Genomic DNA, 27,141 nt, shown 5'->3' with positions numbered 1-27,141 from the left:
GAGATCATAGTTCTAGGGATAACAGATGAGTAAACTCATCGCTATGGTCAAGTGACTTGCTAGTGTCTTTCTATGTTGTATTTAACTGCTTCATATTTTTTGTATTTGTCCTTTTTATATTTATTTATTTATTATTATTTATTTTGTGTGTATATCTATCCATCTATCCATCCATCCATCTGTCTGTCTATCTATCTGTCTATATCTATCTATCTATCATCTATCTATCTATGTCCTTTTGAGTAGGATTTTTTCTTTCATTGTGTTTGTATCCTCTTAACATAGGGCTTGGTACAAAGTAGGCATAATACATAGTTGCTGAATTCTTGTCATCTGAGAATTGGAACTCTATAATATACATATATATATATATGTATTTGATTTTCCTGTTTTTAAACTTCACATTTTTTTGTTGTTTTTTTTGGCAGAGGATTACTGCAACTTGAAAATGTTACTTATGGAATTGAGCCTGTTGGGTCTACAGGTGGTTTTCAGCATCTTATTTATCGATTAAGAAGTGAAAACACAGATCTTGCTGTTTTAGCAGAAAATAATACACAAGTGGAATTTGAAGACCCAGAATATAAAGTTGATTCTGATATTGAAGTGAGTTCTGGAAATTTTACCATTACTTCCAAAGGTTTATTACTCATCTACTTAAAATGATTATTAAAATTAACTAGGATGTTATGCCATCTCTCTTTTTTGTAACCATCCTACTTTCAGCCCTTCTTCACCTTTTTATGACCAATTTGCCTTTATGTTCCCCTTTATTCCCATCATTACTTCCTAAGGAAGCTTTTTTTCTTATGCATATGCTTTGTGGTCCTCTTATCCATATGTGCAGAGTCTAGCATTTTTTGATCCTGTTTTAAATTGGCCACGTAGAATAGTGCTGTGTTCAATGTGAACTTAAATACAAATAGTTATTTTTTTTTTTTAAAGCAATGGGGTTAAGTAACTTGCTCAAGGTTACACGGCCAGGTGTTTCTGGGTGGGTGCTAAGTGTCTGAGCCCAGGATTCGATCTCCAGGTCTTCTCAACACTGGAGCTGGTGCTCTTACTCACTGTGCTACCTGGCCTCCCCCAAATAGTCATTTTTTAAAAATCACAGTACATTCTTGAGAGTAGAGTTATAGAGAGGACTGTTATAAAGATGATATCACAGGGGATTTCATCTTAACCAAGGATTAGGAATCAAGTCATCCCAAATATGCCTAGCAATATATCATAAAAGCAGATTCAATAACTACAAACCTCTGGAGTCATTTAAATAGCAGCATTGTACTCTGCTGTAAAAAATCAATATAAATATATTTTTAAACATTGGTTATATGAAAGCTTCAACATACTGTGCTATATTGTAGATCGGGGTTCTTAACCTTTTTGTGTGTCATGGATCTCTTTGGCAGTCAGGTGAAAATGACAAACTCTTCAGAATAACTAATGTTTTTAAATAATTGAAAAAAAATGCTAAATTTCAGGTAGAGGTTAGTGAAAATAATGCTGTAATTTTTTTTTCTATCCAAGTTTACAGACTACCTGAAATCTTAGCCCTGTACTAAGAACCCTTGTTGTTGGTAGAGGGTTTAAGTGAACTCCAGGGTAAACTTGAGTCAAAACTGTCATATGATACATTTTAATCTAACTCTATAGGAATCATAAATTGAACTTACAACTAGTATGCTAGTTATCATAAGCATTTAGTTAATACATTGCTTGCCTTCTTAACAATAGGTGGCTTTTTTTTTTAGTGCTTGTGTTTAGTACCTTGTTTACATTATCTCATTTGATCCTCATAACTGTGAAGTAGGTGATATGGGTATGATTATCTCCATTTTATAGAGAAGGATTAGGGCTCAGAGAGATTGCTTATGGTTGTATAACGAATAATTTGAACTCAGCCTCTGTGAACTCTAAACTCAGCTCTTTTTCTACTATATCATGATACCTCTCAAATTCTTAGAATTGAAAAGATTGTTTGGGGAAGTTTTGGAGAGGGGGGGAAGAGGAATGGGCTAGGTGGAAGAGAGGATTGATGGCCCAGGTTTCTTTAAAATGATGTCCCAAAACATTTAAATACAATTTATTTTCAGTTGGTAAGTTTCTCCAGGGCAAGAAAGGGTTATTTCAAATAATTCACTGACAGAACTTTATTAAAAGTAGCAATTTATGGATTGATTTGGTAATAGCAGGGCCTAGGTTCAAGTATTTTTTTTTTTAAGCAATTGGGGTTAAGTAACTTGCTCAAGGTTACACGGCCAGTTATTTCTCGGTGTGGTGCTGAGTGTCTGAGCCCGGGATTCGATCTCCAGGTCATCCTGACACTGGAGCCAGTGCTCTTACTCGCTGTGCTACCTGGCCACCCCCTAGGTTCAAGTCTTTTTTTTTTTTAAAGCAATTGGGGTTAAGTAACTTCCTCAGGGTTACATGGACAGTTATTTCTGGGTGTGGTGCTGAGTATCTGAGCCCAGATTTGATCCAGGTCATCCCGACACTGGAGCCGGTGCTCTTACTCACTGAGCCACCTGGCCACCCCTAAGCAATTGGGGTTAAGTAACTTGCTCAAGGTTACACGGCCAGGTGTTTCTGGGTGGGTGCTAAGTGTCTGAGCCCGGGCTTCGATCTCCAGGTATTCTCAACACTGGAGCCAGTACTCTTACTCGCTGTGCTACCTGGCCGCCCTGCTAGGTTTAAGTCTTGACATTTATGAGCTGGGTTAATTTGGACTATACATTTACCTTTCTGAGCCTCAGATTCTGTATCTGTGTAGTATGGCTCTCTCAACATGGCTCAAAGGGAGACAAGAATAGACATTTTGAGCATCTTCTCTTCCCCCTCTGCTGTTTGAATCTATACCCTAAGAATCTCAGTAGCAGTCTTAGACTGGAAAAGAATTATTGCCTCTGGGTTCAGTTCTCCTACCCTTTAATAATACACACAAGTCTCCTTCAATGGAACCCATAACTGAGTCAGAAGGTTTTTGTATAGCTGGTGGACAGTCTTTTTTCCTCAGCTTTTGCTTAGGTATCCATCAGTTTTTTCCACTTACTCATTAGAAAGCCCAGCTAACTCTCCTATGGGCAATAGTGGCAGTGGTATAGGATCCCCCCATTGTCTGGGGCTATTTTGTAAATAAGTAATTTGTCCAGTTTCTCAGTAACTTTGTATAGGTGAGATTTCCATTGGTCAGCTAACTTTAATACCAGTGTTCCTCAATAGAACCTTTACAGAGTTATAGAGTCTAAACTAGAAGGGACCTTAGAGACTATCTAGTCATAATTATAACTTTATTATCCAGAATATATACTTATTTTTCATGTTACCTCATTAAAATTTTAGTGATTCTCTCTGCTTGCCCTTTAAAAGGGGAAGTTGATTTGAGGTTTGTGATTAGGGGAAAGGGAATAAGGGGAAATCAATCTACATAATGGCATTCTTTATAAAAATTCTTGTTTTAACTTGAATGACAGAATAATTTATCCATTATGATATGTAGGATTTTCCATGCTACTTTGCAAGTCTTGTCTCCATATTAATGCCCCAAACTAGATCGTTTTCTTGTAGGTAAAATTACCTGGAGATTGGAGTAATTGAACCTGAGCCTACTTCAGGCTTTTAGGGATGAGGTCAACAGCCCTAACCTCATAGAATAGTTTCTTTTAAAAGTATTGATCAGCTAATTAAATTGTGGTTCTTGGTCTTTTCTTTGATGCTATTGGGAAGTGTTACCACACAAAAAAGATTTCCTTTGTAGAATTAGAGTTGAAATTTGACTCTGTTGAGCTGTGACATTCAATCTCTTTTCCTAAGTGACACTGTAATAGAATCCTAATTGTAGAGCAAATTCATATTATCTACCTGTTATTCAGATAAACCTATATTAAAATCTTGCTTAATATTTCATTGTGTCATAGAGAGCATCCGGAATCCTCAAAAGCTATAGGAGTGAAGCTGGAGCTCTGGTAGTTCTGAACAAACTAGAAAGCTTTTGAGGATGGGCTCAGAAACAGACTATGACTGTTTTCTGAGTATCAAAACGACCTTTATCATGAGAAGTGAGAGTATAAATACTACATTAGTAGAGAAAAAAACCATGGGTCCTTAAAGTATTACAAACCTGGGCCGCAGAACAAGGAACAGTAAGCCATAAGAAACAATAAATTTATTAAGCATTCTTAGAAATGTGTGTACTTTTCCAAAAGAACTTGTCTTAAACATGGCAAGGAACCAATTAAAGACAGGTTATCCCCAAATTCTTAGTGCAGTTTTAATTTTAAAATTTATCTCTACCCTTCCCATCCCTATCAATGTTGTCAATATGTTATGTTGCTAATGTATAGTGAATTATGAAATTTCTTACAATTTCTCATTTTTTTTCTAGTCAAGATCACTTGGTCCAAAGCTATCACCTCAGTATGTGGAAATACACATTGTCTTGGACAAAGGTTTGGTATGTCTTAATTTCTCTGATCTTAAATGGATATGTGTTTCCATTTTTAGGGCCTGGAACAAATTACACTGTGGACCCCTTCCACCTCTTCCAACTCCCCTAAAATTTTTATCCAGGTAGGATTATTGAAAGTGAACATTAAGGATGAGAGTAAAAAATAATCAACACTTATGCTAGAGCAGAAAATTTAGAGGGCACAAAATTTAAAGGGCCCCCACATACTCATACTTTTTCAGTGGAATAGGAGGAGGTGAGAAGCACAAGCTCAGAGACTGAGGATAGAGAAGCCATAGAACTACTATCCAGTTCCCAGGCCTCTGGTGGAGACACTAAAAGTTATCTGTAGTCTGGAGTAAACAACTTAAGTGATTCCTTCAAGCCCTGAGGTTGTGTCCTCTAGGCCAGTCTAGTAGTTAATTCTACCTCCTACTCAATGGAATACTAATTACTTTATTTACTTTTTACTGATAAATTTTGTTTTTGCATTATCTACATTTCCAGTGTATCCCTTCTTCTAGCCCTTCCAGAGAGCCATATAATAAATGTATGAAGAAAGTGTATAATAAAGTATGAAGAAAGGAAGCAGTAAGAAAAAACTGCACAAAATAAATAAAGTCTAGTGTTAGAGGCAATACCTTCCCCATGGTTTCTCACTTCTGCAAAGGAGCTGAGGGGTTATATGTTCTCCCTTCCTTTGTTTGGGGCCAGCCTTAGTCCTTATAATTCTAGAGCCTTCAATTTCAGTAGTTTGGTCTTCATTCACATTGTGTATACTGTCTTCTTGATTCTACTTACTTTTTACCAGTTTATATAAATCTTTCAGTGCTTCTCAGTATTCATTTTGTTTATTGTTTCTTGTACCACAATAATATTCTATTACATTCATGTACCAAAATCTGCTTAGCTATTCCCCAGTTAATGTACTTTATTTCTAGTTCTTTAATACCAAAACAAGTATGGCTATAAATATTTTGGGGGTACATAGAGTCTTTCCTTTTTTTAGGTATACTCCTAGCAGTGGAATAACTGGGCCAAAGGTTATGGGCATTATACTCACTTTTTTGCATAATTCCAGATTATTTTCAAGAATAATTTTACCATTTTATATCAGCGTGCCTTTATTTTCCAGTTCTTCCAACATTTACTTTTCCCTTTTGTCATCACTTTCCATAAACAGACCAAGTCTCTCTCATCCTTAAAAAAGTACTCACTTGCATGTCCTATATATTGATTCTCACATAAGTGAAACTCCTTGAAAATGCTGTCCTCATTTAGTTCCTCAACTTCCTCTCATATCACTGTTTTCTGAACTTGCTGAAATCTGGCTTCTGACCTCATCATTCAATGGAAACTCCTCGTAGAAAAATTTCTTATCTCTTAATTGGTATACCTAAGGGACTTTTCTCATTCTTAATTCTACTCAACTTCTCTGCACTGCCGATTGGCACTGTTGATTACCTTTTTCCTTTTGGATAGTTTCTTTTCTCTGAGTTTTAGTGACGTTACTCTCTCTTGGTTTTTCTCCTACCTCTAGCCTGACCATTTTTAATTAGTCTCCTTTGCTAAATAATCATCCATGTTATGCCCACTCAATATGAATGTCCCCTAATGGCCTTTTATGTTATCTCTTCTCTTTCTTTTCATTTATTGATCTCATCGGCTTGTATAAGTTCAGTTATCTCTATGAAATTTACCCCTAGATCTATATATCCAGTCCAGGTTTATCACCTGAGTCCTAGTACTGCATCACCATCTGCCTGTTGTATATTTTGAAGTGGTATAGGTATCTCAAACTCAACATGTCCAAAACAGAACTTTCTCCCCAAACCAACCCTCTTCAAAACTTCCCATACTTTTCAGATCACTACCATTCTCACCCCAGTTTTCAACTTCAGGGTCATTCTCAACTTCTCAGTCTAACCTCACTAGCCTCATGTAGTGAATCATTTGCCCAATATTATTATTTATGCTTCCACAACATCTTGGTATCTATATCCTTTTCCCTTTGCTCACAGTGTAGCACATAGGAGGCATTTAATAAATGCTTGTTGACTTGATTTGGCAACCACTACCTTAATTCATATTGTCATTTCTTCTCTCCTAGACTATTGACGCTAGCTTTCTAATTGGTCTTTCTTCCTTTAGTTTATCCCATTCTAATCTATACTCCATGCTATTGTCAAAATGATTTTCTTAAAGCACAGATTGACTATGCCGATTATGTCAAACTTCTACTCAATAAACTACAGTAGTTCCCTAATGTCTCTAGGATGGAACATTACTTCATGTTTGGCATTTAAAATTCTTTCCTACATTTCCATCCTTGTTAGACATTATTTCTCTCTACACACTCTATGATCCCACCACACTGGCTATGTACTGTCTCTCACACATGACCATTCACCTTCCATGGCTGTGCCTTCCCCACAGCTGTCTCATACCTGTGGTGATCTCCCTTGTCAGCTCTACCTTTTAGAATCCCTAGTTCAAATTCTACCTTCTTCAGAAGGCCTGTTTTTCTCAGCTGCCAGTGCTTTCCCTTCTAAGTTACCTCCTCTATACTTCCACCTTGCAGTGTAAGCAATGCAAGTAAGAGGACAGGGACTTTTTAAATTGTTTTTTTTCTTTGTATCCCCAGCTCTTAGCAGTCAGTGCCAAGATTGTAGAAAGCACTAAGCACTTAAATGCTTATTGATTGACTGGTTGATTGGAGTAGAATCAGCATTTGAACCCAGATCCACTGACTCCAAATCCACTGTTCTTTCTCCTACATAAGACTGTTTTATCTGTGTGCTGTCTCTCCTATGACAGCATGGCAATTTTCCAGAGGATACTAGTTAAGATATTTTATATAGTTGCCCTTGACTTTTCATAGCTTTCATTATGATGCTAGGTCTGCTGAGAATAATGGCTGTTGTCCTTTGTTTTTGAAAAGGACCAAAATAACATCACTATATTATTCTCAAATCACAGTGTGTCTGACTGTGGATGATCAGAGTAATATGAGTTTGGAATAGTTTACCATAGGTCAGGCACAAATAGTCCACGTGAACATTTGGGGTGGATTCTCTAAATTTGTTCATCTCATGTTTCTTTTGAACTGCTTCAATTCTGCTTTGCTCATAGAGCACAGCACCTTCTCTGATGAGGGCACGCCATGCTGGGTGGTCCTTTGCCAGTGTCTCCCATGTCACACAATCAATTGCAAAGTTCTTAAGTGAGACCTTAAGAGTGTTCTTGTATCCCTTTTTCTGACCACCATTTTGTAAAGACAACCGCGAGCAGCTCTCCAGAGGACTCTTGCTGTGAACAGCTTTAAGGTTCTGATGACATAGTACAGTGAACTCTATTTATTCAGTAATAAACTAAGACAAAATATTCACAGAAACCAAAGTACAGCATTCACAATGTTATAACATAGCAACTTATCACTCAACTGGCCACATAGTTTTAAGCAAAAGATATCATTCAGTAAGTCCTTAAATCTGTTATCTGTAAGGAGCAAGCCTCCTTAAGGGACATAAAGCAAAGGTCAAAGTTCTCCACCCCTGGGTCACATTGTCTTAATCTCTCAGTCCAAAAGTCTTCTTTCTTCTTGATTGGAGTTTAGTTTCCAATCATCCTTAACTCAGTCATGCTTAGGAGATACAAAGTACAGGAGTACAAAGTTCTCCCACCCCTAGGCCACAGTAAATCATGATCTTCTCAGTCAGCACTAAGTACCCAAGGAGAGAGGTCTTTTCATCTTGACTCAAGGCTGGCTCCCAAATTCTATGGTTCCTCTTCCATGGGTCCATCTCCTTCCTGAATCTACCCAGTCATCACCTGGATTCACAGGTAGTAGGTCTAGTTCCTCATCCAATTCCTTGTCCAGTTCCACATTGAAGCTTATAATATCCAGTCCACCTCATATCCTTTGCAGTTTCTGTTTCTAGGAAGACAAAACTTAACAGAGCCACAGTAACATTCATGCACATGGCTGGCACCATCATCAATTCACTATCTGCCTGTGAAATCAACACAGACCCACCAACAAGGTCTGAGAACTCAATACACATCATCAGTACAATCCCAGGACCTCTGAAACCCTCCTCCAGGACTTCTGTAAACAGACAACAAGAAAATCCTCTTTCAGGGCTTCTAGTAAGGTCCCAGGGAATCTGTACAAAATATTACAAACACAAATCAACACAGACAGAACAGACAAAGAGAGTGCCAGAATATCACAAGTTTTCTCTTTCTCAACTCTGCCACCACAAGTTTTCTTTTCAGTTCTGCTCTTTCCCAGCTTGGGCTTCTCCTTATATATGGTCATTAGCTCCTCCCACTGTGGGTTTCACAAGTTCTTTTTCTTAACAAAGACTTGATATAATCATGGGCAAGACTCAAAAGAAACTTGAACTGAAACAAGATGCTAAGTACTTTTGCGCTTGCCATTACATATGAGAGTGCTTGCCCTATTTTGAGTTCTTCATAAAATAGTCTTTTTGGCAAGCATACATTTCACATTCAAACAGTGGGGCCAGTCCATTGGAGTTATCCTCCCTGAAGTAGAGTTTGAATGCTTAGCAGTTTAGTTCGAGAAAGGAACTCAGTGTCTGGTATCTTATCTTGCCAAGTGATCTTCAGAATCTTTCTAAGACAATTCAAATAGAAGTCTCAGTTTCCTGGTATAATGTCTAGGTTTCACAGGCATACAACCATGAGTTCAACATGATGACTCTGAAAAGGAAGTGCTTTCCTTGCATAGGAGATAGCTTTGGGTCAGGGGTGGGGGAACCTGCAACCTGGAGGTCACATATGGCCTTCTAGGTCCTTGGATGTGACCTTTTTACTGAGTCCAAGTTTTATAGAACATATATTATATTATATTATTATATATAACATATATTATATATTAATAATAACATATATTATAGGATTTGTTCTGTGAAGTTTGGATTTGGTCAAAGTACTGCACTTGAGGACCTAGAGGGCCACAGGTTAACTCCATGAGTGGTCTAATCAGTCCTTTATTTTTAAAAATTTATTGATATTTTCTGCTTGTTACATAATCATGTTACCCCATATATCTCTTCCCCCATACCACCTTGAGAACCACCATATGGGAAATAGTATTTTTTTTAGAGGAAAAAAAGTCAACATGTGATCAGTACATTGAGAAAATATCAAAACATGTGCAACATGTAGTACCTGTGGACCTCCCATCTCCACAAAAGGGTAGATTGGAAGTATCTTCTCACATGTCTTCCTTTGAGTCTCATTTGATCATTATAATTTTGTTCTATTTGTTTTTAATTTTTTGGTGTATCATTGTTCTTTCCACTTACTTTGCTGTAGTTACTGTGTATATTGTTTTCTTGGCTGTACTTTACACTGAATCAGTTCATATACGTTATTCCATGCCTCTATTTATCACACACATAATATTTTTTTGCTTTTTTTTTTGGAGGGGGAAGGTAGGGCAATTGGGGTTAAGTGACTTGCCCAAGGTCACATGACTAGTAAGACTTAATTAAGTGTCTGAGGTCAGGTTTGAACTCAGGTCCTCCTGACTCTAGGGCCAGTGCTCTACTCACTGTGCCACCTAGCCGCCCCTCCCTTATTATTTCTTATCACCTTCTTGTCACTCTACTTGGCCAGAGTTGAATGAAGAGAAGGAGATTTTCAGACTTTTAAAAATCTTAAGACTTTTCTTTTGCAGATTGCAAATAATTTATACTTGTCTTAAACTTCCTACCCATGCCCTTCTCTTTGCTACATGTTTAAACTTTCTTGCTTTTCCTACTGTCATCTTTTCTGCTGGACTTTGATCAAAGCCCACTTTAAAACCACACCTACCTTATTTCTTTCTAATTCTAACCTGACACTTACACACTTTTGCCATAACCATCGCATAATAAAATACTTATTCCCTCTCATACTCCCTTATCTCCTGCCAGCTGTTTGTGAATGCTGGCCGCAATAAGGGAGGAGGGAAGGTACGGGATAACCTTTCAAGGAAAATCAAGAAGTTCAGTTGCATTTTAAATCTTATAGAATGACAAATTACTCTCACACACAGACACAAAAAACAAAGCAGATCGCTACAGAAAAACAGCAGAATGGACCCAAAAGCTCACAGAATTGTAGGAGATCTCCTGAAAAAAATCAAGGCCAGGAAAGACTTGCTTGATGCTTTTCTTTTTACCTGTCTCTAATGGAGACAGCTGCATCACACTGACTGGCTCGGGCTGCCTTTGGCACTTTACTTTCTGATGTTAAATATATCATTAATATATTCCATAGAAAAAAGGCAGAAATGGGGAAATGCTGCAGTCATTCTTCTGTAAATCTCTCTCTCCTCTGTCTCCTGGTTGGTTTCAATTTTCTTTTACTGTTCTTTTTAACAGTCTGAGATAATTTTCTCAGTCTCTACTTTCACTTTGTACCGGTTTCATTTTCTCCAGCTTTTTTTTTTTTTTTTACCAAGACCAGATCCTTGTCTTAATGCTTCTAGTCCCTCATCTTCTACTAAGCCTGGTGACTCTTTTAGCCCTAAAACTGCTAAAAATTTTCCCTAGGGGGCCCATTTCTTATTTAGCCCAAAGACTGCTAAATCGCAAGGCAAACCGTCTCTTTCTTAACCTCTTTCCATGACACTGAGGCCGCTGAGGTACCTCTTCTGTGAGGATTTCTTTTCTCTGGATTTCCAAGGAAGCCACTTTCCTCGTATCTTCTTTTAGGTCCCAGGTGCCAATTGTAGAGATAACTTCAGTGGTTTCTTAAGCCAGCTCTAAACTGACACACTAGCCGGTGAAAGTGTGAAAAATTGTGGTCCAGACGTGATTGTCAAGCAATTCGTTTATTGATACCATGAGCAAGGGTTTTATAGAATAATGAAACAAAGAAGGTAATTAATAGGTCACTTAGTTTTCTAATACTGCTTTGTTCAATTTCAAGATGTCAGATGGTGATGTCAATTTTAGGCCTTGATGATGATCATGTCCTTTGATGATTTCCAAGCCTTGTGAATAGTATCTAAAATGTATGAGTGAGCTAACACCTTCTGGCTAGAATCCCAGAATAGGGCACAGCCTTGGATCACAGGATATCAGGAAGGCTCTGCTTTATAGTTGCATCACAGAGAAAACCAGGACTGGACACTTTGGACTGGCCTCTGGAAAGTCTGGAGCTAACTTATCCCGCCTGATTCCTTGATTAGGTGTTTTGGCTCCTTTCAAAGACTCATCTTTCCAAGTCCAAATCTGAACCCAGACACTTATGTGATCCTAGGCAAGTCCATTGGCCTCAGTTTCTTAATATATAAAATGAACTGGAGAAGGAAATGGCATACCACTTTAATCTCTTTGCCAAGAAAACCCCAAATGGAGTCACAGAGTCAGAAAAGACTGCAAAATGACTGAACAACAATTGATGTCCAGTTCTTAGCTATCGCAAAAAGTGTTACAATAAATATTTTGGACCCTTTTTTCTTGTCAATGGCTTCCTTGGAGCATAAACCTAGTAACAGAGCCTCTTGTTCAAAGGATATGAATATTTTAGTCACTTTATGTGCATAATTTCAAATTGCTTTCCAAAATAGTTGTATCATTTCATAGCTCTACCAACAATATATTAGTGTGCCTATTTTCCCACAGCCCCTCCAACATTGACTATTGCCTTTTTCAGCCATTTTTGCTAATTTGCAGAGTGAGAGGTGAAACCTCAGAGTTGCTTTGATGAGAATTTCTCATACTCTTAGTGATTTGGAGCATTTTTTTTCACATGGTTGTGAATACTTTTCACTATTTTTTTTTTGAGAACTGTTTCTTTATATTCTTTTACTATGTATCTATTAGAAATGTTTATATATCTTGGATACCAAACCCTTATGAGGAAATTTGTTACCAATATTTTTTCCTGATTTAACCACTTCCCTTCGTATTCTAGATGCATTAATGTTGTCTATTGAACGTAATGCAATATTATTGTGTTATAAGAAATGACAAGCTGGATGATTTCAGAAAAACCTGGAAAGATTTATGCGAACTGATGCATAGCAAAGTGAACAGAGACAGGAGAACATTATATGCAATAACAGCAATATTGTTTGATGAAGAATTGTGAATGACTTAGCTATTCTCAGCAATACAATGATTTAAGACAGTCCCAAAGGACTATGATGAAGCATACTATGTGCCTCTAGAAGAAAGAACTGATGTTGTTTAAATACATACTGAAGCATTCTATTTTTCACTCTTTCATTTTTTCTTTTGTTCAAGTCTTCTTGTATAAAATGACTAATTTAGAAATATTTTACATAACTGGACATGTATAAACTACATCTGATTGCTTACAATCTCAGGGAGGGGATGAAGGGAGAGATAGAATTTGGAATTAAAACTTTAAATAAAAATGTTTTAAAAATTGAAAAAAAATAATGAATGATTTTTTTGGGGGGAGAAATCTCTGTTATCTTTTTGATAGGATTTTGTTTAAAAAAATTTTAAGCAATGTTCATCAGTGATGTTGGCCTATAGTTTTCTTTGTTTTGTCTTTCTTTGGTTTAGCTATTAGGACTATTTTTGTCTCTTAAAAAGATTCTCATTTTTTGAAAGAAATTTGTTAAGTATTGGTACTAATTGTTCTTTCAGGGTTTAATAGAGTGCCCTCATGAATCAATCAGGTCCAAGAGTTTTTGTCTTTGGTAGTCTTTTTATAGCTAAATCTATTTCCTTTTCTGAAATTGGGTTATTTAAGATCTCTATCTAGTCTTCTGATAGTTTAGCTATTTTATGTTTTTGAAGGTATTCCTTCAAATTCTTCTGTGTTCTTAGTTTTGTTAGCATATAACTGCACAATATATTCTGATTATTCTTTTTATTTCTTCTGGTTTTCTGTGATTTCATCTTACTCATTTGCTATTTTATTCGACTTTCTGCAGTCTTTTCAATTACATTAGTTAAGAGTTCAATGATTTTATTTGTCTTGTCAAAGAACCAACTTTTAGTTTTAATTATCATTTCTGTGGGAGTATTTTGCTTCCAATTTATTTGTCTTCTTATTTTTGATATATATTCTTTTTTGGTGTTTATTTTGATTTACTTGTTGATTTTATATTTTAAAGGTATTAAATAAATACATATATGTATATCTATCTGTCTTTGTTAATGTATTATCATAAGAACTGTATTAGCTCTATCCCAGAAATTTTGGTATATTGTTTCACCATGAATATTTTCTTTTTACGTAGTTATTAGTTGTTGCTCTGATTTATTCTTTGATTGCCTCATTACTTAATAGTTCATTGTTAAGTCTCTGTTTGGGTCAGTTTCTTTTGTTTGTGGTCCCTGAACCAATTTCTGTTCTTATTTTATTATGGTTTCTAAAGGATGTATTAATTATTTCTGCCTTTTTACATTTGTTTGCATTCTTTGTGCCCTAATACAGTCAGTTTTTATGAAAGTTCCATGTGGTACAGAGAAATATGTATGAAATTTTACTCTCCCAATTAAAAAAATATCACGTCTTTTAATTCTAGTTCCTCTAGAGAAAGTAAGCATATTTTCTTTTAATCTTCTTTTGCTTCTTTTCTTCTAGATTGCCTGTGACTTCTGTATATTTGCATTCCTAATCTGCTGTTCTCTTTTTTGTTTCTTTGGTGAGGTTTGCCATTGCAGATTCAAGTGTTTCTATTCTATGCATTATTTTTGCTGTGCAGGACATAAGTTCTGCTCCCATAATTCTTATTTCTCTTTTAAACCACTTAGGAAAAGCATGTTGTGGTTCTATATTCTCCTCAAATTTCACAGGGTCCTCAGTCTCATCAAATATTGGGTCATTTTCCTTCATCTTATAATATTTATTTATAGATGCCTGAACTTGTTTACATTTGCAGGCCATATTTCCTTCTGTTGTTACTGTTTTTCCTGTTGATTTGTCTGTTTATGTTTAAGGTGTTTAGTAAGATTAAGTGAATAAATAAATTGTAATGATTTCTGCTTAGATATAAAAATAATTTTATTTATAATTTAATTAATTTAATTTAAATTTATTAACAAAAATAATTTTTTTCAGTATGATTATATGGGCTCTGATATTGAAACTGTAACAAATAAAGTCATCCAGATTCTTGGTCTTATAAACACAGTAAGTTTTCTCTCTTTTTATGTTATATGGGGAAAAAATAATTCATTGTTATAACTTTAGAGTTAAATTGATTTACTGTAGCTCTGTTGTATAATAAATTATTCCAAAGGCCAAATGTAAACTAATTTTTTGACTCTGTCAAAAACTTCAGTCAAGCTGCACTCAACAATCATTTACTAAGCAACCACTGTGTTTAGTAGTTTAAACTCTGAATTCCTTTAGAGCAGGAGCTGCCTTGGTATCCCAAGCCTTTAGCACAGTGCCTAGCATATAGTATGGAATTAGTAAATGTTTATTGACTGACCTACCACATTTATAATACAACATAAAAAAGTATCTCTGTAATTGTTTGTTGTCTTTTATATTTTTAGATGTTTACCCAATTTAAAATGACAATTGTGTTGTCATCTTTGGAATTGTGGACATATAAAAATAAGATTTCCACAACTGGGGAGCCAGATGAAATATTACAAAGATTTTTGGAGTGGAAAAATTCTTATTTGGTTTTGCGGCCTCATGATGTGGCATATTTATTCATGTAAGTCTAATATTTCTGCTTTGCTAGAAATATAACAAATACATGTGTATCAGGTATTTTTGTTATGGTATTTTATCTCTGTGAATTGAAAGGCTTTCGGAAATTCTAATGGGGGAAACAATTGTGAGACACCATCATATGATAGTAAATTAGGTGTCATAGTAAATAGAACTCTGGAACTGGAATCAAGAAGACCTGAGTTCAAGTCTAGCCTTAGACATGTACTAGCTGTGTGACTCTGGGCAAATTACCTAATGTCTGTCTGTGTCATTTTCTTCATCTATAAAACTTCCCAGGGTTTGTAGAGCTTTTTGCAAACTTTAAACACTATATAAATTCTAGCTATTATTTTTGACTATTATTGTATAAGATTTCTTTATAGAATATAGATGGATATGGTACATGTTTCTCTCTTTATTTTTAAATTTTTTTTGCCCTTGAGTGAGACCACTGCAGTTGTATTGAGGTTCCTCTCTTGCAGTGTGGATGAGGGGCAAAAGACTGCAGGAGTCAGACTCCTTGGTTTTCTGGATACAGTGGACCAAGCTTCTGCTTATAGTGACCAGTACCAGAGTCCAGTGCTACAGAAACAACTGGACAATGATCAGAAACAGGTTTGAGTGCTGGAGATTGTCAGCTACTATGAAGCCCGGTGGATTGGTGAGCCAGGGATGGGGAGACTAGTCTTAACTTTCCACACTCACCATCTTTCCCTGAGGTACAGAGCTGACATTCCAGAGACAAAGATCATCTCCAGAGTTCCGATTTGTAGATAAATATAGTTCTGAAATGCCTCTAACCAGTGATGCACTGGTAAATATTTAATAACCAGTTAATTCTTGGAAAAATGTATGGCAAGGCATATTTTAAGTTAAATCTTCATTAACACTTTCCCAATTATTTTCTCAAGTCTATATAATCAACAAAACAACAAATAAATTCTGGATTTATATTATTTTCTGAGTTTAAGTCTTCACACTGAAAATTTAACAAACAGCTCTCCAATGCTCAACTAGATTGTAGCAGATCTCTGCCTTTAATCATGTAGATATATGGGTTAATAGTCTCTTCCTTTACCCTTGTCCCACATGATTAAATAGCCTTTCTCCTTACCAAGGTTAGCCCCTCTGCTTGTTCAAGTGGTCCCATTTCATACTGTCTCTTCCAACAGATTGCTTCCTCTCTCATCCCCAATCTTTCACTCATTTTCAATTTCCCCTTTTTTACTGGGTACATTTACAGAATGTATGCCTGCAAACATACCCATGTCTCCCTATACTGAAAGAATATTCACTTGATCCTTCCCTCACAGCTCACTATCATCCTATATCTTTTTTACCCTTTGTAACTAAACTCGAAAAGGCCATCTACAATAGGTATTTCCACTTTCTTTCTTCTCACTTTCTTCTAAACTTATAATCCAGCTTCTGAGCTTATCATTCTACCAAAATTACTCTCTCCAAAGTTACTAGTGATATTTTTGTTACTAAATCCAATGGCTTTTTCTGAGTCCTCATTCTCCTTGACCTCTCTGAAGCCTTTGACCTTGTTATCACTCTCTACTCCTTGATACTCTCTTCTCTCTAGGTTTTTGGGACACCACTCTGTACTGGTTATCATCCTACTCATCTAACCACTCTTCTGTCTCCTTTGCTAGATTCTCCAGACCACACTCTTTAACTGTAGGTGTCCCTTAGGGTTCTGTTGTGGGTCTCTTCTCTACTTTCTCTGTACTATTTCACTTGTTACTTATAATATCTATGCTGATGAATCTCGGATCTATCTTTCTTGCCAAATCTCTCTGCTGACCTACAATCTCACATCTCCAACTGCCTTTCAGACATCTTGGAATTAGACTACTTAACTCAATATGTTCAGTATGGGATTCATTATCTTTACCCCTAAACCCTATGTATCTCTTACCATCTTTTTTACTGTAAAAGGCAACACCATCCTCCTAGTCCAGGGGTGGGGAACTGCAGCCTTGAGGTGACATGTGGCCTTCTAGGTCCTTGGGTATGTCCTTTTGGCTGAGTCTAAGTTTTACAGAGCAAATCCTTTTATTAAGGGGATTTCTTCTGTGAAGTTTGGATTTAGTCAAAAGGCTGTTCTTAAGGACCTAAAGGGCCACATTTGGCTTTGAGGCCGCAGCTTTCCCACTCCTGTCCTTGTCTCTAGGGCTTATAACCTAGGAGTCAACATCTGTCTTATAGACCCCCTTCTCTCCGCTGACACTGCCATCATTCTAGGTAGATGCTCATCTCCCTGAACCTAGATTATGGTAATAGATTGCTGGTGGGTCTGTCTGCCTCACGTCTCTCCCTACTACAAACCACCCTCTCTGTTCAGCCACTGAAGTGATTTTCTTGAAACATAGGTTCAATCACTCACTCTCTCCCAACTCAAGACCCCACCCCACCCTCCCAAGTCAGCAAATTCCAGTGGCTCCCTATTACCTCTGGGATAAAATACAAAATGCTTTGTTTGGCATTCAAAGCCAAAATGAAGGCAGTTAGGTGGATAGAGTGTCAGTTGTGAAGTCAGGAAGACTCATCTTCCTGAATTGAAATCTGGCCTTAGACTAGCTATGAGACCCTGGGTAAGTCACTTAACCCTGTTTGCCTCAGTTTCCTTCAGTAAAATGAGCTGGAGAAAGAAATGTCAAATCACTCCAGTACCTTTGCCAAGAAAACCCCAAATGGGGTCACTGTGAGTCAAACATGAATTTAAAATGCCTGAACAACAACTGGAAAAATGAGCTGAGACTGGTGAGGAAAGCAAAAGACCACAAAAAGTATTGTGGGTTTTTTTTTTAAGTTAAAGTAGGAAGAAGAAGAAAGTAAGAAAATATTTGGAAATGCTGCTTAGAGTAGCTGGGACAATACTAACAGATGGCAGGGAAGACAGAGCTGCTCAAGTCCTATTCTGCTTCTGTTTTTTCTGCCACGGAAAATAGTCTTTGTACAGAAAAAGAGAAGAAGTAATAGCTCACAGGCAGTTGATACTCAAGACAAGTAAGGAAAAGCATCAGAACAGCTTCCTGTCCTCTAGTCACCTGCTCTGTATGGACTACGTTCTAAGTTAATGACAAAATAAGGTGATGAACTTTCTGTTCAAATGCCAGTCATCTTTGTAAGATCTCAGAAAACAGAAATGAGAACCATAGGATTGGAGGAGAGCAAATGTCTTTTTTTCTAAAAGATGAAAAGAAGATGGAACTTCCAAACTATAGGCAAACTATAGTTCCTTGCAAAATTTGTTTTCCTTTCAAAAGGAAGTTGTTATTAAGAGCCAGTGCAGCTTCACTAAGAAGTGATTTTGGTATACTAATATTATTTATTTTTGATAGTTACTTCACTGGTAGAAGAGGGAAATGCAGATATGGTTTACTTAGATCTTAGCAAAATGTATGATGGAGTATTCCCCACTATTGTTTTTAAAAATATATGGATTAGTTAACAATATTTCTTCCTGAAACTGGTTGAATAGACAAATTCAAAGAATAGCCATGGTGCTAATTAATGGCTTTATGCTAACTGGTAGAAGTTCTCCATTGGAGTTACACAGAGATCTATATTTGATGCTGTGATGCTTAAGATTTTATTGATTAAGATAAAAGCACTGATGAGATCATTTTCAAATTTGCAAATGATGACAGCAAAATTAGGAGCATTTGGTAGAAGTTACAAAAAAGCACATTTAACATAGGTGGAAGGAAAAACTTATTAACAATAGACCTTCCAAAAATGGGCTTGGGATATAGTGTAGTTTGTCCCATTTAACATCTTTAAGCAAAGGCTGGATTACCGTTGGTTGGGGATGTTAGAGAGCAATTTTTTTTTTCCTATTTGAACTACCTGACCACTGAGATTTTTTCAGCTCTGAAATTCTGGTTTTCTGTGATACATCAATGCTTTGGTGATGATCTATATTAGTTGGGTCTCTCAACAAAGTTTTCTGAAGTCTTTTTTTAAAACCTCAAATATTTTTTGAAGTTATATGATTTGATTTCAAAATCTTCCTTAATATTTTGCAAATGAATTTACACTCTAAACTGGGATTGCCTTTGACTGTCTTATGTCCTTACTTGGTAAGGAGATGAAATGTTTGCTGGCTGTGGGAGTTTGGAGGTTCTTCCATCCTCTCTTATATTGGCTGATTGACATTATTTAAAAAATTTTTTTTTCATATATTAAACTTCTGATTTACATCGTTCATTTCCTCCAGATTTTGAGTTACAAATTTTCTCCCTGTTTTTCCCCTACCTACAGCCCCAAGATAGCAGTCCCACAGAATATCCCCTCCTCCAATCTGCTCTCTCCCATATTTTTTCCCATACCCCTTACGACTTTTCCAGTAGATCCCTATGCCCCAGTGCCTGCATATCTTACTTCCCAATTACATGTAAAATAGCATTAATAATAGTATAATACTATTTGAATATTTGATTTTAAAACTTTGAATTCCAGATTCATTCCCTTCCTCCCTTGTCACCCACCCTTACTGGGAAGATAAACAGTTCAGTATAGGTTATACATGTGTGGCTAATGCAAAACAATAACATAGTAGATATATTGTAAAAGATTGACTATATTTCTCTCCCTCCTATCCCACCTCCCACTTGTTCTATTCTCTACTTTGATTCCATCTCTTTAAAAAAAGTGGGTGGTTCCAACTTCCCTCCCCCCCAGCCTGCCCTCCCTTCCATTATCCCCCCTATCATCCCCTTCTCCCCTACTCTCCTGTAGGGTGAGATACCCTATTTAGTGTGTATTTCATTCCGTCCTCAAGCCAAATTCAATGGGAATAAGGTTGACCCACTCCCTTTTGCCTTGCTATTCTTCCCCTCCATTGTAACCATTTTCCCTTGCCTCTTCTGTATGAGATAGTTTACCCCATTCTGTCTCTCCCTATCTCTTCTCATTATATTCCTCTCTCACCTCTTAATTTCACCTTTTAAGTATCATACCTTCCTATTAAATTGGTCCTGTGCCCTCTATGTATACCTGTAAACATATATACACACATTCACATATGTATTCATATGCCCATATACCCTCATATATAGACATATATATTTCTATTCATTCAACTACTGAGAAAAGTTTCATAGGTTACAATTATTGTTTTTCCATGTAGGAATGTTAATAGTTCAACTTTGATAAGTTCCTTTTGATTTCTTTTCCCTGTTTACCTTCTCATGCTTCTCTTGCTTCTTGTATCTGAATGTCAAATTTTCTATTCAACTCTGGTTTTTCATCAAGAATGCTTGAAAGTCCTCTATTCCACTGAATGATCATATTTTCCCCTGAAACATGATACTCAGTTTTGCTGGGTAGGTGACTCTTGGTTTTAATCCCAGCTCTTTTGACCTTCGGAATATCATATTCCAAGCCCTTTGATCTCTCAGTGTAGAAGCTGCCAGATCCTGGGTTATCTTGATTGTGTTTCCACAATATTCAAATTGTTTCTTCCTGGCTGCTTGTAATATTCTCTTCTTAATCTGGGAATTCCGGAGCCTGACTATAATATTCCTAGGAGTTTTCTTTTTGGGATCTTTTTCAGGAGGTGATTGGTGGATTCTTTCAACCTCTATTTTACCCTCTGGCTCTAAAACCTCAGGGCAGTTTCCTTTGAGAGCCTCCTGGAGGATGATTTCTAGGTTCTTACTTTGATCATGGCTTTCAGGTAGTCCAATAATTTTTAAATTCTCTCCTGGATCTATTTTCCAGGTCATTGGTTTTCCCCATGAGATACTTCACATTGCCTTCTATTCTTTCATTTGTTTGGATCTGTTTAACAGTATCTTGATTTCTCATAAAGTCATTAGTTTCCATTTGCTCCAATCTAATTCTGAAGCAATAATTCTCCTCATTGAGCTTTTGAGATTCTTTTTCCATCTGGCAAATTTGGCTTTTTAAGGCATTCTTTTCCTCATTGTCTTTTCGAGCCTCTTTTGCCATTTGAGTTAGTCTGTTTTTTAAGGAGTTATTTTCCTCAGTCAGGCTGTTGACTCTCATTTCGTAATTTTCTTTCATTGTTCTCATTTCTCTTCCCAATTTTTCCTCCACTTCTCTTATCTGCTTCTTAAGGTCCTCTATAGCCTGTGACCAGCTCATATTTTCCTTTGAAGCTTTTGGTGCAGGAGTTCTGACTTCACTGTCTTCCCCCTGTTCCATGCTTTGCTCCTTTTTGTCCCCAAAATAGGAGTCTAATGTTGGAATCTTCTGTTTGCTTTGTTTCTTTTGCCTGGTCATGTTGCCCCTCAGTCACTTGACGCCTGGGCTTTTTGCCACAGTAGGACTCTACCACCAGACAGGGGAGCTTTTGTCCCAAACGCTGGGGTTTTCTCAGCTGCCAGAGGTATTAGAGGGGTGCCCTCTCTGAGGTCTCCACATGCTCTGGCAAGCTGGACACATACCCCAGCACCTCCACCCTAGACTTCAATCCAGATCCAAGAAGGTTAAAGCAAGAGTGATTACCCCTCAGACTGGTGCTTGGTCCCCCTACACTCTGCAGGCCAGGAGTTGAAGCTGCCATGTGGCGCTGGCTGACTATGCCCACGGCTCAATGGCTTCTTGCTCTGGGGGCAAAAGCCACACACTCCCACTTACTGGGTCCCAAAGTCCAGACTGCACTGACCTGTCACTTTGTCCTTCACATCTCTGTGTTGATAAATCTGGAAATGGCCACAGCTGCTGCTGATCTGGAGCCCCTCAGGCCAGTGGCTGGTCAGGCCCGCCCTGCGGCTAAAGCCTTGGCGTGGATCTGTGCTCGTCTCCCAGAGCGCTGTGTCTGATTCTTGCCAGCCTGCTGGGCTGTCCTCAGTGGGAGGTTAGCTTCTCTGTGTCATTTTGTGGGTTCTGCAGCTCCAAAGGTTGTTTAGAGTCCTCTTTTGACATGGATTGGGGAAGGTGGAAGCCAGAGCAGGGGAGGTCCTGCTTCTACTAAACCATCTTGACTCCACCCCTGCTTGACATCATTTTAATATTATTGATATCAAACTCAAGGATCATACATTTACCCTTTTTCGCTCCTTATATTTTGAGATAAAAAAGTATTTGAATGGATCAGGTCAAAGCTATTTTAATTGTGCTTAATGTCTTTTCATCTTTACTTGTCCTGATTTTCTTTTCATCATTATCCATTCTAATTTATTGTTGATTTTGATCTTTGTGTCAACTAGTTTGAAATCTGACTGCATGTATGCCCCCTGATTGGGAAAGGAGTCATTTCCTATGTAAGGAAATTGATATTTCTTGCTGCTCAAAATATAACACTAGAGCAAGGGATTCTTTGCTGTTCTTTCCATTTCTGGCCTCATGTAAAATTCAGTGTCATTGTGTGGGAAGTGAGAAGGCTTCAGAGATCTTAATGCTTTGGATAGGTTTCAGAAAATATAGCATGAGTTTTAGAGAACTCATATATCTGAAAATCCATCAAATTTATGATAAAAGCTGACATAGCAAACTATCTTCCCTGTATGTTCTAGTTAGTATGAGTATTTATAAACAACCAAGTTAAATACTGAATGATAATGTTGAAATTTGATATTTTTGTTAATAATAATTTTGAATAAAGATAAAATTTTTCTTCAGTTATAGGGAGCATCCCACTTCTATTGGAGCAACCTTTCCTGGAAAGATGTGCATTTCTCATTATGCTGCAGGAATTGTTCTGGTATGCAGTAACTTAATTAACTTTGTTGTTTTCTTTCTAAATATTTGTAAACTACCTAATAATTTCATATCTAAAAACATGCACACAAATGCATAATGGGAGCATTTACATATTATTTGTATAGCTTAAGGACCTAGGTTCAAATCCTTGCTTTGCTGCTTACTTATTGATATGATCCTTGGGTAAGGCATTTAGGTTCCCTGGGCTTCAGTTTCCTCTTCTCTAAAATGAGTGGGTTGGATTAGTCCTCCATAGTCCCTTCTTCTAAATTTAGATCCTATGATTACTGATTGTTTTATTTACTATGAAGAGTGATACTATATCTTTACTATATTTTTATGTTAATAATCTGAACATTTGTTAAGGGCATCTTTGGTGAAAGTTTAGGAAGGAGGGAATAAATAGGCATTCTAATATTCTAAAGCAGAACACATTTTTACAGTCATACAATTACCTGAAATGTATGGAGAATATAAGATTCCATTCTACTGATTTGTTGATTATTTTAAAAAGCTTTTTTTATGGAGAAAAGTGCAATTCATAGTTTTATTGACATCTTTGGTTTTTACGTTTTCTTTTTCCTTTGTATCCCCAGCACTTACCACAGTGCCTGGCACATAGTAGGTGCCTAATAAATGCTTCTTTTTGTTGACTGTGAATATTATCTTTACTTACCTTTACTTTACTATTCATTATAATAAAGAATTTAAAAAAAAAAATCAACTAAACTATTCTACACTTCAACCAATTTCAACATTACGTTCAGTGATTCATACCCACATTCCCCCAACTCCGGAAAAATATACTTTTCTTCTTGGAAGAGAAAGTATTCTCTTTGAAATACATTCTTATATCACTTTTTCAGGGTTAAGCATGATCCTTATAATTATTTGATTTATTGTTCTTTCCATTTATATATTTATCATGTATATGGATTTTCTTCATTTTGTATAAGTTTATAGGAATTTTCCATGTTTCTCATATTCATTATTTCTTGTGGAACAATAATATTCCATTATATCCATGTTCCATAGTTTGTTTAACCAGTCCTCAACTGATGGATATTCATGTTGTTTCCAATTTTTTATTACTATAAAAATGCTTTTAAAATATTTTGATGTCTTTCTGTGACCTTCTTGGAGTACAGACCTTGAAGTGAGACCTCTAGATTGAAAGAAATGAAATTTTAATGACTTTATAAGCATGATTCCTAATTCTTTTCTAGTCCTATTTACTCTTTCCACAACTCCAATTGTGACTTCATCTTTGCCAGTTCACTAAGTGAAACATCAGAGGGTTGTTTTTTTTTGCTTTTTGGAGGGCAATTGGGGTTAAGTGACTTGACCAAGGTCTCAGGGCTAGGTTTTGTGTGTGTGTGCGTGTGTGTGTGTCTTAAGTGTCTGAGGCTGGATTTGAACTTGGGTCCTCCTGATTCCAAGGCCGGTGCTCTACTCACTGCACCACCTAGCTGCCCTGACATCAGAGTTTTTGAAACATCATTTTAAAGATTCTCTTGCAACCAGGTATCTCCCATGTAAAAATGATACAAATATCTTAAAAGATATAACAAGAGCTAACTTTGTTCCATGATCTATCATTCTCAAACAAGCCAGAAAGACATAAATTTACCAAAGGTATTTGCCATTGCTATTGAGGTTATGCAATACAGAGTCTAAATCAAAGAGAGAGTTTCTATAGATGGTGAGGTCCTCCAGATGTTCCTATTTATGGGCACCCTGTGCCTACTACATCAATCACTAAAACTTTGTATAACTTCCTAAATTATATCCTTAATCACGCAGAAGAGTTCCATTTACTATAGCTATACACACTGGAAAAATCAAGTGGAAGAAAAATGCATATTGGTATACATAGTATGCTATAGTATACACATATATGCATATATTTATTTGTATATGTATGTACGCACATATATAGTTGGATGAATAACCTATAGTGCTTACCTTTCAATATGCATATCTTGGAAAGACACTTCAAAAGAACAGTGATATTGACCCACAATTGAATAGGAAGAAGCAAGCAGGCTAGATTACTTTTGGAAAAATTTCCAGTTCTTCAAATGACTAATCTTCTTCCTGAAACAGTTTATGTTTTTAATACTAGAATTCTTCCAATGACAATGTATGATTGAAAATCATGGAATAGCACAGTCTCGGAATAAATGAATGAAGCCAATGGAGAGACTTGAAGAATTTTATAGGCTAAGTAGCATAAAGGGATGTCATCAAAAAATGTATAACTAGAAAATAAGATGCTTTGGTCACTTAACAAGAGTGAAAATTAATGTGGAGACCTTCAGATTCTCTTGGTAGCTACACACTGTCAAATGTTCTAGAGAAAGGCCCTTAGTATGTTTAGTGGACCTGTTGTGGTAGATTTACTAAAGGACATGGACAAGAGTTAAATAGTATAGGCAACCATGAAAGGATCAGATTTTCATCTTTGGAATCAGTGCCAATACTGACAACATACATATGGATCCATTTAATTATTGAAGAATCGGTATGGTTCTTGCAGTTTAGTACTTTATAGTCTATAGAAGGTAGACATCTACCTATGTATGTATACTAGTTGTAGTCCTTCATACTTAAAGAGGACCAAAATGACATTACTATATCGGGGTCAGTGTACACTGCATCTGATTGTGACTTAATCAGACCAATATGAGCTCAGAAGGCTCTATCACAGGTCGGGCATAAATAGTCTATATGAACATTTGGAATGGAGATGTCTCTAAATTTGTGCATCTCACATTTCTTTTAAGCTAAGGCAGTTCTACTTTGTACATAGAACACAGTGCCTTCTTTGATTTAGGCATGCCATGCTGGGTGGTGCTGTGCCAGTGTCTCCCATGTATCATAATTGATTCCAGAGTTCTTCAGAGAGACCTCCCTATGAGCACTTGCTTTGTGTGAGTTTTCTGTAAAATAATCTTTTAGACAAACTTAGGTTTCTCATTCAAATGTGGTCAATTGGTGTACAATACTGATGAACTTCTCTGGGCAATCAAATTTTTCCATGATTTTCCACAAGTCCTTATAACAGACAATATCAAAAGCTTTGGTAAGATCAATGAATGTTGTATACAGATTTCTGTTCTGCTTCATGGCATTTTTCCTGGAGTTGTTGGGAAGAAAACACCCTATCTACCATTCCCTGGCCCTTTCTGAAGCCAAGCTGACTCTTGGTTAGATGGTCATCTTCCAGGTAAGGAGGACTCTGGCAAGAGTCTTTCTGACAATGACCAGAAGATTGTCACAGGAAAACCTATTTCCTTTTCCTTTATAGAGTTGGACAATGGAGGTATCCTTGAACTCCTGGGGGAATAACTTACTCGTATTACCTGGAAGATTTCAGTTAATTTTTGTATGAGCAGTGGACTCCTTGCTTTGTAAAGCTCAGCTGGAGTAGAATCAACATTAGGTGCTTTGCCACATGAAAGGAGCCAAATGTCATTCAAAACCTCTTCTTCAGTTGGAATGGGACTGACTTCAACCTGAAATATTTGGTCAGTGGTTTCAGTATTGATTGATGACAGTCTATTGAGAACACTATGAAAGTGTTCAGCCCATCTCTCCAGGATCATGTCTTTATCACTAATTAATATGGCTCCATCAGCACTGAGTAGTTGAGATGCACCGTAGGTCTTTGGTCCATTAATGGCCTTCAGAGCATCATAAAATCACTTTTGACTGTTACTATCAGCATAAAATTGAATTTCATCTGCCTTCTTAGTGAGCCAAGAATCCTGTATCTCTCTGAGCTTTGCTTGCATTTTACTTTTGAGGAGTTAAACATTGCCTTCTTAGAAATGGATAAACTATCTTGTTGGTAAACCTGGTAGAATTCTCATTTTTCACTTAGCAGCTTCTGAATTTCCACATTATTTTCATCAAACCAATCTTAATGTTTGTGAGTGTACTGGCCCAGATGAGTAAATGTGTGCTGTAACCAAATCTTTGAAAGTTGCTTATACCTTTTCTGCTCCACTGTTGCCATTTTCCCCTTCAAGTTTGCAACAAACTGTTCCCACTCAGAGAAAGCACTCTAATCTGTTAACATTAAGTTTTCTCTAGTCATCTTGCCTTGGGGCCTCCACTTTTGTTGAATGTGAATATTTAGCTTGGAGAGGATAAGTCTATGATCAGTTCAGTACTCTGTGCCACACATTGCCTTTGTCAGTATCACATCCTCTCTATCTCTTTTCCTTTGCTGCAAGAGTACATCCATGAAATCTAATTGTGTTTAGGTAAATGGAAGACAATATTGATTGATAAGAAAGTTGTGAGACACACGAGTCTTCAGCAGTAAGTGGCCA

The 27,141-nt window shown here is 36.8% G+C and overlaps 1 protein-coding gene across 1 annotated transcript in view; it reads left to right on the top strand.

Moving 5' to 3' along the window:
- Nucleotides 1-27,141, top strand: part of LOC138152210 (disintegrin and metalloproteinase domain-containing protein 32-like) — a 140,865-nt gene that overhangs the window by 37,362 nt on the left and 76,362 nt on the right. Inside the window, exons 6-10 of the mRNA XM_069075980.1 lie at nt 429-606; nt 4,385-4,453; nt 14,513-14,584; nt 14,956-15,122; nt 22,721-22,802. Coding sequence (XP_068932081.1) covers nt 429-606; nt 4,385-4,453; nt 14,513-14,584; nt 14,956-15,122; nt 22,721-22,802 — 568 coding nt within the window. The remainder of the gene's footprint in view (nt 1-428; nt 607-4,384; nt 4,454-14,512; nt 14,585-14,955; nt 15,123-22,720; nt 22,803-27,141) is intronic.

Source organism: Petaurus breviceps, unplaced genomic scaffold, assembly GCF_028583685.1.
Source record: "Petaurus breviceps papuanus isolate PSGF00001 unplaced genomic scaffold, PetGlider_PUasm1.0 90919, whole genome shotgun sequence".
Lineage (NCBI taxonomy): Eukaryota > Metazoa > Chordata > Mammalia > Diprotodontia > Petauridae > Petaurus > Petaurus breviceps.
This window is presented reverse-complemented; position numbering and strand designations above follow the sequence as displayed.